Raw genomic sequence first — 13,827 nt, 5'->3', positions numbered from 1 at the left:
AAGGAAAGAGCAGTGGTAGAGGATGGAGTTAAAGCATGCTGGACTTGGGGGGGTGGGGCTCTCTAGATATCCCCGACAGGCAGCTTGGTCCAGCTGTTGCGGCACACCCACTTCAACCTCCTCCCCTCCCTCAGGTATTCCCGGCGTTTCCACAAGACCCTGAGGCGCCTGGTGCCCGACTGTGATGTGCGTTTCCTCCTCTCCGAGAGTGGCAGTGGCAAGGGGGCTGCCATGGTGACTGCAGTGGCCTACCGCCTGGCCGAGCAGCACCGGCAGATCGAGGAGACCCTGGCCCACTTCCGCCTCAGCAAGCAGACACTGATGGAGGTGAAGAAGAGGATGCGGGCTGAGATGGAAATGGGGCTGAAGAAGGAGACGAACCCCAGGGCTACTGTCAAGATGCTGCCTTCTTTTGTCCGGAGCATCCCTGACGGGACTGGTGAGGGCTTGTTGGGGCTGCCACACCTCTGTCCCAGCAACAAGGGGGCTGGGTAGGGGACATTTTGGACTCTTCCCAAGGATGCTTTTGCACTGGCTATGCCTAATTTGAGAAGAGCTGGAATCTTACCCACCCAAGTGTGTGTGTGAGAGTTGGAGTTCTTCTAATGAGACCTCCCAGGCTAGCGCTCTTTGTAAAACCACTTTAGATTGGAAAATGGGAGGCTGGGCATAGTAATGCACACCTGTAATCTTACTACCCAGGAGGCTCTGGAGTTTGGGGCCAGCCTCAACTACATGAGACAGACTAACAGAAGAATTCATACACTCCTCTTCTTTTGTTTTTGGTTTTTTTTTTTTTGGTTTTGGTTTTGGTTTTGGTTTTGGTTTTTCAAGACAAGGTTTCTCTGTATAGCTTTGTGCCTTTCCTGGAACTCACTTTGTAGACCAGGCTGGCCTCGAACTCACAGAGATCCGCCTACCTCTGCCTCCTGAGTGCTGGGATCAAAGGCGTGTGCCACTACCGCCCGGCTCCTCTTCTTTTAAGTAGTAGCAGCATATGTGTGAGGAAGACAGGCCTGGGGCCTTGCACCCATGGGCAGGTTGGAGAAGCATCCTGCCCCTCAATGAGGCCAGGTCTATGGCAATTGAAGAGATTTTTGAGTGGATCCTCAGAATAATGGCTGTCTGGGGTAGAAAACACATTTTACAGATAGGTATTGCTTTACTATAAACCATTCTCAAATTTGATGACATAAATCAACTACCATTCACTGGTGGCCACGGGCAATTCTGCTCATCCAGGCCAGGCTCTGCTGGGGGTTAGCTGAGAGGCTAACCTCAGTCTTTTCTGGATACCCAGGGTCAGGGCTGGCCACGGCTTTCCCATCGGGGGTCACAGTACTTTACCACTGGGTAGAAGCGGGGTCCGGAAGCCAAGGCCAGGACTGACTCAGCTTTTGCCCACACCATACCCAGAACCCCAAGCAGAGAAATAGGTTCCTCCAGTTTCCAGTAGCAAGAACCATACACCCACGTTGCGAAGAAGAAAGGAAGAAACTTTTAGATTTTTAGATTGGCCATTTTTAGATTGCATATGTTGATACAGATTATGCATTTTTTTATATGAGGGTCACGAAAGCCAAGATATTTTTGTCGGGCTTGTGAGTAACCCTGGTGAAGCTTGGTCTTTGTGGCTAACAGTCCCCTCCTGGGGCCACCCTTCTGATGCCAGCCCAGACTGTGTGTCAGAGTCTAGCCCAGACCGTCCATCACAGGGAACATTCATCGCAGCCCCTGAAATGCAGGATGGGGGCAGGTGGGCAGGGGGCGGGGGCGGTGCACTGGCCACCAAGGTGCACTTAGCCATTTGTGGCTTCCTCTGTGTGTCTTTCCTTGTGACAGAGAATGGTGACTTCTTGGCCTTGGATCTCGGAGGAACCAATTTCCGAGTCTTGCTGGTGAAGATCCGGAGTGGGAAAAAGAGAACAGTGGAAATGCATAACAAGATCTACTCCATCCCTGTGGAAGTCATGCAGGGTACTGGGGAAGAGGTAAGGTGGACCTGTGCAGGCATACCTGTCGAGGGTGGGACGTCATATACCTGGCCAGTGGCATTGGTGGCCATGAGATAAGCTACATCTGCCACACAACACTGTAGCTGTGGCCCTGTGGCCCTAAAGCATCAGGTCTTTTGTGCCATGCTTTGCTCATGATACTCCAATGGCTGGGAAGTTCTTAGGGGCTGTCTGTGTGTGTGTGTGTGTGTGTGTGTGTGTGTGTGTGTGTGTGTGTGTGTGTGTGTGTGTGTGTGTGTTTGTGTGTGTGTGTGTATGTCTGTGTGTGTGTTTGTGTGTGTGTATGTCTGTGTGTGTGTATGTGTGTGTGTGTGTGTGTGTGTGTGTCTGTGTGTGTGTGTGTGTGTGTGTGTGTGTCTGTGTGTGTGTGTGTGTGTGTGTGTGTGTGTGTGTGTGTGTCTGTGTGTGTGTGTGTGTGTGTGTGTGTGTGTGTGTGTATGTCTGTGTGTGTGCATGTGTGTGTGTATGTCTGTGTGTGTGTCTGTGTGTGTGTATATGTGTGTGTGTCTGTGTGTGTGTGTATGTCTGTGTGTGTGTCTGTGTGTGTGTGTCTGTGTGTGTGTGTGTGTGTGTGTGTCTGTGTGTGTGTGTGTGTGTGTGTGTCTGTGTGTGTGTATGTCTGTGTGTGTGTCTGTGTGTGTGTGTGTGTGTGTGTATGTCTGTGTGTGTGTCTGTGTGTGTCTGTGTGTATGTGTGTGTGTGTGTGCGCGTGCACGCGCATGCGCGCATTTGCATGCTGAAAGTGGGGAACCTAAGTGAGCTTGGGTAACCCATTTCTTCTCTCTTCAAGCTCTTCGACCACATCGTCTCCTGCATCTCCGACTTCCTGGACTACATGGGGATCAAAGGCCCCCGGATGCCTCTGGGCTTCACCTTTTCATTTCCCTGCAACCAGACAAGCCTGGATTGTGTGAGTCTCTTTCCTGTGGACAGCAGACCTCTGACAGTGCTGACTTCATGTGGTTAGGGTTTTCCCCTACCTCAGTGCTATCCTTAGATGTCTGGGACAGTGTTCTATGTCTCATAGGTCGCCTCCAGAACCTCCTAAGACTCTACTCTTCTGTCATTATTGAAATGACCAGGTGGTGGCGGCACACACCTTTTATCCCAGCACTTGGGAGGCAAAGGCAGGCAGATCTCTGAGTTTGAGGCCAGCCTGGTCTACAGAGAGAGTTCCAGGACAGCCAGAGCTATCCTGTCTGGAAACCCTCCCATCCTCACAAAAAATATGAAGGTGCCATTATTGGTGAAATTTTTAAGGCCACTCCACGTAGTTAAAAGGGAGGTTTATTTTGTGGGGTAGCTTACAAATGAAGGGATAGGTTGCAGGGTCTGGGAAAGGTATGGCACAGTCCCGTGGTGTTCTCTGGAGAACTCTGCTCGGTCTACCTCCAGTGTCCACGGTCCTGGAACCAAGAGAGGCCTCTCCTCTTGATCCTGGGTCTTCATCCTCCTTTCTCAGCCCAGCCTTGTAGGCGTGACCATTACTGAAGGCTCAATGGGGGTTGGAACTTCCAGGCCAAGGCTGGAATGGCTACCCACTATACACCATCTCCTCTGAGAACTTTGGGACCTCCGGGCACAAAGAATCTTACCCTTTTCTGTTTTCCTGTGCCCTTGGCTGCCACCTTCATTATAGAACTTTGCACACTTCTTAAGTAGCTCACTATTCCTTCCTCTCCAAACCCACTTATTTATTTATTTATTTATTTATTTATTTATTTATTTATTTGGTTTTTCAAGACAGGGTTTCTCTGTGTAGCTTTGCACCTTTCCTGGATCTCGCTCGGTAGCCCAGGCTGGCCTCGAACTCACAGAGATCCGCCTGCCTCTGCCTCCCAAGTGCTGGGATTAAAGGCCTGCGCCACCACCTCCCGGCTCTTCTACTTCTTTATCCCAGGCTGCCTTCCAACTTGGCTGTGTAGCCACCTAGCGGTGACCTTTTGACCTTGACCCCACTGCCTCCTCCACCTATGGTGCTGGCATCGCAGGCATAGACCACCACACCTGATTTACACGCGCTGGGATGGAGCCCAGAGCTTTGTACATGCTAGGCAAAGCACTCTGCCAGCTAGCCTCATCCCCAGGCCTCAGTGGCTTTCTTTGTGACTGGTTGTGTGTGTGTGGCAGGGAGCTGGGTGCCGATAGGCCCTGGCACAGGGCTGGCTCTGTCAGAACAGACCTTTGGTAAACACTTGCTCAAGCTATAGGATGAAAAGGATCCCAGATTGGGAGCGCGGGTGCCCACTGGGAACTAAGGTGTGGGCATGCATAAAGGGTACTGTTAGGTCTCCAACACAAAACAAGTCTTGCTCAGTACCTGTGGCTCCTCCTCTCCCAGCACTTCTCACACCGCCCCTATCCTAGACCTCTCCCTCCCAGGAGCTGGGTTTTCCTCCCTCCCAGGCTGATGTCTTATAACTCAGCCATTTTGGCTACACCAGGCTCCACTTTTGGTTGGTGTCTCCTCTCTTGCTCTCCCTCTGCGTCTCTCCTCTCCCAGGCCTGTTTAGTCCAACGGCCATGTTCAGCCTGGACTCTTCCCCTCTGCCTGCTCTCTCCCTTATGTCCGCAATAAGAATCATCTCCGTATTTTAGAAGTCGTGCCTCCTCCTTAGATTTCATTTTTTCATTCAATTACAGTTCTGTCCTTAGGGATGGATCGCTTATGCCAGTGCCCGGAGTCAGAGCCGTGTGCTGGCACTCAGCCGCTGTGCAGGAAGGGCCAGGGGTGGGTGGACGTACTGGGGGCAGATGGAGAGGCTTGTGCAGAATCACTGACTAGGAACCAGCCTGTCTAGAAGATATGTAGGCAGCTCTGCATGGCACAAGTGAAGACATGATCAGGGAAGGGCCTGAGGTGTGACGGTTTAAGACCTGGTTGCCAGCACTAGGAGAGTTAAGTAAGGTGACCCGATGGCCTGATGGCGTCACCTACTTAGCCTCCCCATACTGCCAACCAGGCCTTTTTAGATATCAGCTCTTTTTTTTTTTTTCTTTCTTTCTTTTTTTTTTTTCCAAAGGCAGGGTCTTATTTTGCCCAGGCTGGCCTCAGATTACTTGTGTAGCCAAGAATGGCCTAGAATATCTCGTCTTCCTGCCTCTCCTTCCCATGTGCTGGGATGATGAGTGTGTACCATCCCACCTGGTTTGTGCCACCCCCTGGATCAAAGCCAGAGCTTTGTGCATTCTGGGCAAGCACTCTACCAGCTGAGCTACATCTCTAGCCCTAAACTTTTGTTTATTGCAGTTGTTTTTTTTGTTTTATTTTGTTTTTCGAGACAGGGTTTCTCTGTAGCTTTGGAGTCTGACCTGGAACTTGCTTTGTAGACCAGGCTGGCCTCGAACTCACAGAGATCCACCTGCCACTGCCTTCTGAGTGCTGGGATTACAGACGTGCACCACCACCGCCCGGTAGAGGTCTGAGTTTTTTAAAAAACAAAACAAAACAAAAAACAAGGTCTCATTATGTAGCTCAGGCTAGCCTAGAACATTTGGACCCTAGACTGTTCTTGAACTAAGGATGGTACTCTTGCTTCAGCCACCATATCCAGCAGGATGACTCTCCTACACACACACACACACACACAAAACGCTTTTTCCTAGCAACATATAACTTCAGTCCTATGAAGCCTGAGGTCTGCCTAAACAGTAATAGTGTTACCACAATTTTGCATTTCTTTCCTGACATGGTCAGCAACCAACCTTATAGGCCTGTTTCTCCATCTGTGAAGTGGGATTGGAGAGCAGACATCTGGAAGGTGGTGGGAAGGGGCCAGCCAGCTCACAGGGTTCCACTCACACTTTATTATATTGTGTGTGATGTCACGGTATCTAGACACACAGGCTCAGTGACTATTGCTGGGGAAGGAGGGTACCAGATGCTCCTGACTATAGAAGGATTTCTAACCCAAGCTCTCTTCTGTTTCTCTTGTAGGGAATCTTGATCACCTGGACAAAAGGGTTTCAAGGCCACTGACTGCGTGGGCCATGATGTAGTCACTTTACTGAAGGATGCAATAAAAAGGAGAGAGGTAATTTAATATTTTAACAATAACTTTCTGGGAGCTAGAGAGATGGCTCAGAGGTTAAGAGCATTAGCAGTTCTTCTAGAGGTCCTGAGTTCAAGTCCCAGCAACCACATGATGACTCACAACCATCTGTAATGAGATCTGATGCCCCCTTCTGGCCTGCAGGTGTACATGCAGATAAAGTACTATATACATAAAATAAATAAATCTTTTAAAAAAATAAAAATAACTTTATGCCTTTGGAGGGGTTATAAAAATCATTCTTGCTTTTTTGTGAAGAATTGGAACACCATGAAAGCATGTGATTGGGGGGTGGTAGAAGTGTCCCCCAGTCACTGCCAACCAACATTTAAGGGGCACTTGTCAGTTTTGTATTGCTAAGGGATAATATAGGGGCTGGAGAGATGCCTCAGAGGTTAAGAGCACTAGCTGCTCTTCCAGAGGTTCTGAGTTCAATACCCAGCAATCACATGGTGGCTCACAACCATCTGTAATGAGATCTGGTGCCCTCTTCTGGTGTGCAGGCAGAACACTGGATACATAATAAAGAAATAAATCTTAAAAAAATAACAAAAACAAACAAACAAACAACAACAACAACAACAAAAACCACCATGACCAAAAGCAACTTGGAGAGAAATGGGTTAATTTCGTTAAAAAAAAAAAAAAAAAAAAAAAAAATCATAGCCGGGTGGTGGTGGCGGCGGCTGCGCACGCCTGTAATCCCAGCACTCGGGAGGCAGAAGCAGGCGGATCTCTGTGAGTTCGAGGCCAGCCTGGGCTACAGAGCTAGTCCAGAATAGGCTCCAAAGCTACAGAGAAACCCTGTCTCGAAAACAAAAAAAAAAATGACTCATTGGAATGGAAAGAAGCAGTTCCTAAGAGCCCATACCAGCCAGGTATTGCAGATTTCCCAGGCATCACATGTGGATGCCCTGTTGGCTGGAATAGACTTAGGCAGTCTTGCTACTCTGTGTCAAAGTACAGAACACAGTCAAGAAATCAACCCTGGTTCCCAGCAGCACCCCGTCCACAACATGAACTAGTAGGATTCAGGGCAGGCCCAGCTGGCCCTTCTGTAGATTCATGTCCCTTTCTTTTCAAAGGAATTTGACCTGGATGTAGTGGCTATTGTCAACGACACTGTGGGCACCATGATGACCTGTGCATATGAGGAGCCCACTTGTGAAATTGGACTCATCGTAGGTAAGTGTCCTGAAGGTGTGTCTTCTCCAGAAAGAGGACACTGGCGTTTCCTGGTTTGTAGAGATCCGGCAGCTCAGTTCTTAGTGGGAGACAGTTGATCTCTTGGTCCCATTTATCGACCTCCTCTAGAAGTCTGTCTTGGAGGGAGGCTGCAGAGTTCCCTTCCCAGCATCCCATAATGCTGCCGCACATCAATTATGACTGGACTGTCAGTCAGTGAGCTCTCCAGGAAAGGGGACACACACACACACACACACACACACACACACAACCACACTTCATATGTCTTGGGTAGATGGAGTGGGGTGTCTTGAACCAGCCTGTCTGGAAGAACCCCAGTGCTGCAGGCTCACAGGCAGAAAAAGGAAGTAGAGACCATCTCCACTCCTGACCATGGCCTAGCTGGGAAGGGCCACTGTCTAAATGACTCCAGCCCTGGAGGTTGTTAACATGTCAGAGGCCTGGGCCTCAAGAGCATTAAACTATACGGGTGTGTCCATGTAGTGTATGTACAGTATGTGTGCAGGAATGCATGTACCACACTGTGTATAGAGGTCCAAGGACAACCTGGGATGTTGGTCCTCACCTCCACCTTGCTTGAGGTGGGGGTCTCTTGTTTGCTACTCACCTTGCTGTATGGGTGATAGGATTATAGGCACACACTGTCTTTTTCGAGGAGGGTTTTTCTGGGTAGTTTTGGTGCCTATCCTGGATCTTCGCTCTGTAGACCAGGCTGGCCTCGAACTCACAGAGATCGCCTGGCTCTGCCTCCCGAGTGCTGGGATTAAAGGCGTGCGCCACCACCGCCCAGCTGAGAAAATCCTTTGACTAGCATCAGGGGTTGCTAGAAAAATGAAGTGCCCTGTCTACGTTCATCTCTGCTGGTATAATAAAACAGACTAACAAAAGCAACCTAGGGGGGAGAGGGTTTATTTTAGCTCCCAGTTCCAGGTTACAAAAGGCAAGAACTTGAAATAGTCAAGAGTAGAGAGACTTGAATGCACAGGCTTGCTCATGCTCATCTTGGTGTTTTTTTTTTTTTTTTTTTTTTTTTTTTCTTTTTTTTTTTTCCCCTCTTACTCAGTTTAGGACCTGCCCCGTAGGGGATGGTGCTGCCCGCAGTGGGTTAGGTCTTAGCCCCATCAACCCACCGCAGCCCATCCCTTGTGAAGCCTCCCTCCTGCTGATGCTAGGTTGTGTCAAGTTGGCAATTAAAGTTCACCATTGCCCTCCCCAGACACTTCCTTTAGTCACCAACATTGGCAAACACCACTTGGACAGCATGAAAGCCTCACCCCTGTCTCAGGGTCACTTCCGGTGTCCGGAGGTTGGGATGGGGCTGGCAGGCTGCCCTCCATGCCAGGAAAGCGTTTGTATCCATTATTAAGCCATTTCTGTTAATACAGAAGATCAGGAAGCATGTCCGCATGGAAGGTGTTTGGCATCTGCCCCCGAGGCTTTTATTTACTCCTTCCTTTGGTTTGGCAATGCTTTCTCCACCCAGCCCTGCCCTGCCCAGCCTTGTGCCTGTGAATGGACCTAGGTGGGAACCTGCAAAGCCACGGTGACTCGGCATATTTTCTTCCTGGCTAGGCCTCACCTTCCTGCCTGGGAGCTCAAGCCTAACCTTGTCAGCGCAGCCCTACCAGAGGTTCTGGTGCCAGGACCCAGCCAGTTCTTTCTTGCCACCAGATCTCTTTGCTCAGAATCCTGCTGGCCCAGAAGTGCAATTTATGTGTTTTGGCTTTCTTTGCATCTCCAACTTCCGGGGTTCCCTTTTCCTCCTCTTATGTATACTTTGGGTAGAAGGGACCCGAAAAAACAGTAACAATCCAGTGGTACTGTCAGGAGCAGCTGGCAATTCTGCTTACGTGTTTCAGAGGGGCTATGCCTTGGGCCTGGCCATCGAGGTGGTGGTGGTTTTGGTGGGGTGCATACCTTTGGATCGAGTGAAAGCTGACCCACATCCCCGAGGGCTCTGGATGGTGTGTGCAGTTTATAGGCGGCAGCATCTCCAGGAACCTCGCTCCAGAACCCTGGAGTCAAAATGGAATACAAATGAGGACATGGCCACTCCAGGGTATGGTTGAGGGGAAGGTTTTTATTGTAGATAGGGAGGGTACAGCCAGAGGCATCTGGAGGAGTCCAGACTGAACATGGCCAGCAGAATAGGGGCTGAGGGAAGGGAGCCCAGTTTGGGGTAGGGGGCGGGGTGAGAAGTACGGAAGGAACCACCGGTACTGGGAGAGACTCCTCTCAGGCTGGAGACCTAACCAAGATTTTCATGGGCTCAGGAGTGTGTAGGAAGGTCTCCTTGACTTGAGTTTCCAGTCTGTGCAGAGACAAGTCCAGTCACCATCAGCCTGAGGCTGTGACTTCAGAACTACTGTGAGGGCTAGCCGCATGGACCTCAGTGGGTAAAGGCACCCGCCGCCAAGCCTGATGGCCTGAGTCTGATGCCCAGGTTCACTCCACAGTAGAACAACTGACCCTGCAAGTTGAACTCTGGCTCCACACGTGGGCACACACACACACACACACACACACACACACACACACACACACGTCTACACATACGGTTCAAAGCATTAATAACTCAAACCGCTGTGAAGGTGGACCTCCCAGTTTGTCTACAGAGCCCCTTGTGGGCTAACACTGCAACTGTGCTCGGGCCCCGGGGATACCAAGTAAGATATGCTCTAGGGTGTTCCAGAATGGAAACCGGAGGCTGCTGAGCCCTGGGAACCATGCAGCACCCAGGGGAACGCTCCCTGTCTCTGAGGGCTGGGTCCCGGTGGCTTTTATGTCAACTTGACTCAAGCTAGTCAACTCAAGTTGACTCAAAGAGGAGGGAGCCCCAACTGAGAAAATGTCCCTATGAGATCGGGCTGCAGGCAAGCCTGTAGGGCATTTTCTTAATTAGTGATTGATGGGGGAGGGCCCATTGTGGGTGGGACTGTCCCTCAGCTGGTGGTCCTGGGTTCTATGAGAAAGCCGGCTGAGCAAGCCAGTGAGCAGCATCCCTTCGTGGCCTCTGCATCAGCCCCTGCCTCCAGATTCCTGTCCCTGTGTTGAGTTCCTGTCCCGACTTCCCTCAGCGATGAGCTGAAATCCACCCTCTCCTCCCAAAGGCTGCTTTTTGGTTGTGGTGTTTCGATAGTAAACCTAACTAAGACCGTCTGTGGTACCAGCAAGGCAAAGAACAGTTGCTTAGGAAAGCAAGGTGCATCCCCCAGCACTCAGACGTTTGTTGACTAGGTATAGTTCACAGCTGCCTTGTAAGAGAAAAAGTAAGTGACAGGTGAGGTAGGAAGTAGACAATCCTCTGGCCACTGTGTGCACACCCCTGGTGTGTGTGTGTGTTTCCCCCGGTCTGAGTATCGCATGAACTCCCACCAGCAATACATCCCTCTGTTGTAAGAGTATCTAAGCATACGTATGGCCCTGTCTGAACAGGTCAACAGGGGAGGCTTTAGGCATAAAGTAAATGAATCAAAAGTTTGAGTGTGTCATGGGAGGTGGACACCTGAGGATTGCTGAAAGTTCAAGGCCAGCCTGGTCAACATAGTGCCAGGCTAGCCAGGGTTACACTGGGAAAACAAAGATGTTTTGCTCATTTTCAGAAAACACACCCCTCTGGGCAGTGGTGGTGCAAGCCTTTTTAATCCCAGCACTCGGGAGGCAGAGCCGGGTGAATCTGTATGAGTTCGAGGCCAGCCTGGCCTACAAAGCAAGTTCCAGGACAGGCAGAGCCACACAGAGAAACCTTGTCTCGAAAAAACTATACAGTGTGTGTGTGTGTGTGTGTGTGTGTGTGTGTGTGTGTGTGTAACTGGGGATGTAACTCAGTTGGCAGAGTGCAAGCAACCCAACCCCCTTCCTCCAAGGCTCAGGGGTCAATATGGAAGAGCCAGTGGTAGTTGGCTGCTGTGGAAAAAGTTTTTGGCACACATGAACTCTGAGGCTCTGACTACAGGCCTAAGACCTGTGCAAAATCGAGGCAGATCAAGGCAGACAAAAATCCCAGCATGGATGGAGTGGGTGTCCTGAATTCCACCCCTAGTTGAGGAGCTATTGGCAATCAATGGCTGCCGGGGGAGGGAGAGTCAGTTTTCTTTGGAGATATGGACCCTGAGAGGTTCCCAATGCTCTACACATGGCCCCACCCTAATGCACATGCAGGTAGCGTTAACTGGGTTCACTGCGTATTTTGGGGGGATACACATGGAGTTGGGAGGTAAAAGTGGTGGATGATGGGGGGAAATTGGTGGAGAGGGAATGGGGCATACTTAATTCAAATCTATGCCTACATGAATATTAATTTAAAATGTTTAACCCTTACATCAGAGCTCCAGGTGCAAAGACCCCCTTGGCTGTGGGCCCCATCCTTGACCTCTGCCCTCTCTTTTAGGGACTGGCAGCAATGCCTGCTACATGGAAGAGATGAGGAACATAGAGCTGGTGGAGGGGAACCAGGGGCAGATGTGCATCAACATGGAGTGGGGTGCCTTTGGCGACAACGGGTGTCTGGATGACATCAGGACAGACTATGACAGAGTGGTGGACGAATATTCCCTGAACTCCGGGAAACAAAGGTAATCAGCCTTCAGAGCAAGCTCCGCATCTGGGGTGATGCCGTTGGCTGTGTTCTGTTGCTGTGAGGAAGTGTTTCCAGCTGGGGGGAGTCTGTGCAGGGGGCTTGGAACACCATCCTTCTGGTACTATGCTAACCTTAGGTTTTTGATTCTTGGCATGGTGCAGGACTATACCCAGAAGTGATGGTGACAGTGGGCACACTGCCTGATTTGCCCGTTAGCCAAGCCCTGCTGTTTGTTCTCTAGTGTGGATGAGGTAGAGGCCCTTCCCACTGCAAGCTCTTGCGCCCCCTAGTGGCTGCCAGAAGTTTTGCAGCTTAGGCCACTAGTTCTGAAAGAGCAGCCAGCGTCCACCCAGAAATGAGGTGACTGCCCCAGTCTCCCAAGAAGCAGGATATGCAATGCCATAGCCAGGACAAACTGGTCCAAGTCATGTCCTTTGGAAAATAAAGCGGCTCCAGTTTAACCTGAAAGTGGTGTGGCCCACCCAACTTGCCTCCACTTTGTACTCAGTCAGTATTTTGGTTGGTGGCAAAACCATCCAAAAAACAAAGAAATCAAAGATCTTTCTTTTGTCCATTTAAGACTCAGCTGTTTGCTTAGTCTGAGTCTGTCCTGAATACTTTGCTGAGGGCCTTGTACTGTGACCTCACCAAGACACCTGCTCCCTGTCTTCCCAGGGCCATGGGTCCCTGTGGGTGGGTGTAAGAGAGCCTGCAAGAGGCAGGAGTCAGTCTGGGCGGGCCTCTGGGGTGTGCCACCGGGAAGTGTTTTTTGTGACTGCTGAAGGCATCCGTGTGGGGAGGGTGGAGGGCTTTCTAGAACCCCCTCTGCCTGTGTGGGGACACACAGGGCAGGCATGTGACCGTGGCCATACCCTGGACGGGCAGCCATAGATCCGAGTGACCGTTGGACCTGGGGTGAGTGGTCCCCCTGCTCAGCAGCCTCTCTTCTCCATTCAGGTTTGAAAAGATGATCAGTGGGATGTACCTGGGTGAGATCGTCCGTAACATCCTGATCGACTTCACCAAGAAAGGCTTCCTCTTCCGGGGACAAATCTCTGAGCCACTCAAGACGAGAGGCATCTTTGAGACCAAGTTTCTCTCTCAGATTGAGAGGTGAGTAGGGAGAGGTTTGGGCCACCATTTTGCTTTCTGCGTCTGTGAATCTGACTATAGTAAGCAGACTCCTACAATAGGAATGCATTTGGTTAGAGTATTTCACTTAGCATAGTATTTCTAAGGTTCATTCTTGTTGTAACCTCCCCAAGTTTCGGCCTGAGTAATATTCCATTGGGTGTACCTACCACATTCTGTTTTCCTACTTCTACTATCTGGGAACTTGGGGTGTTTCCACCTTTTGGCTCTTCTGAATGATGCTGTGAACATGGGAGAGTAAATATTCCTTTGCTCCCTGCTTTTATGTCTCTGATGAACATACTCGGGCAAGTGGACTTGCTGGACCCTATGGTAATTCCATTTTAAATTTCCCGAAGAACCACCGTATGATTTCCAAACTGGCCACTCTGTTTGGCATTCCCAGCATCCTCACTCAAAGCTACCAGTTTCTGACAGCCTAATAGCAAAGGAAGAAAAACAAAAAGCCAAAACCGAGCTATATAGGTTCTATGGGGTCTTTTTAAAATTAGTATTTGAGGAAAACATGTTTGCTTTGTGTGTGACAAGAGGCAGCATGGGGTGGGAGTGGGGGGTGCAGATCCCAGAGTTCTGACCTTGAGACCTGCCTTGCCTTTGACCCCTGTGCTTCAGTGAGTGACTCGGCTTCCCCAGCCTCATTCCCTCCTCTTTAAAATGGTAACGATGAAAGCTGGGTCTACACCTGGTGCAGGAGGGTCAGGAGTTCAAGGTCAAACTCAGCTACATAGGAAATTCGGGGCTAGATCTTGTCTCATATGCAGACAAAAGTAGTGATTATATATACATGCAGTGCATGTAAAACGCACATCCTGTAAGTCCTCGG

General features: G+C 50.2%; 1 protein-coding gene across 1 annotated transcript in view; it reads left to right on the top strand.

Annotated features, from left to right (window-relative positions):
* Hk1 (hexokinase 1) overlaps nt 1-13,827 on the top strand; it is a 74,068-nt gene that overhangs the window by 55,331 nt on the left and 4,910 nt on the right. The window contains 8 exon segments of the mRNA XM_036167710.1: nt 135-439; nt 1,843-1,991; nt 2,806-2,925; nt 5,953-5,973; nt 5,975-6,049; nt 7,153-7,252; nt 11,664-11,847; nt 12,810-12,965. Of these exon segments, the coding sequence (XP_036023603.1) occupies nt 135-439; nt 1,843-1,991; nt 2,806-2,925; nt 5,953-5,973; nt 5,975-6,049; nt 7,153-7,252; nt 11,664-11,847; nt 12,810-12,965 (1,110 nt within the window).

This window comes from Onychomys torridus, chromosome 18, assembly GCF_903995425.1.
Source record: "Onychomys torridus chromosome 18, mOncTor1.1, whole genome shotgun sequence".
Lineage (NCBI taxonomy): Eukaryota > Metazoa > Chordata > Mammalia > Rodentia > Cricetidae > Onychomys > Onychomys torridus.
The sequence above is the reverse complement of the archived record's forward strand: the minus strand, read 5'-3'. Positions and strand labels throughout refer to the sequence as shown.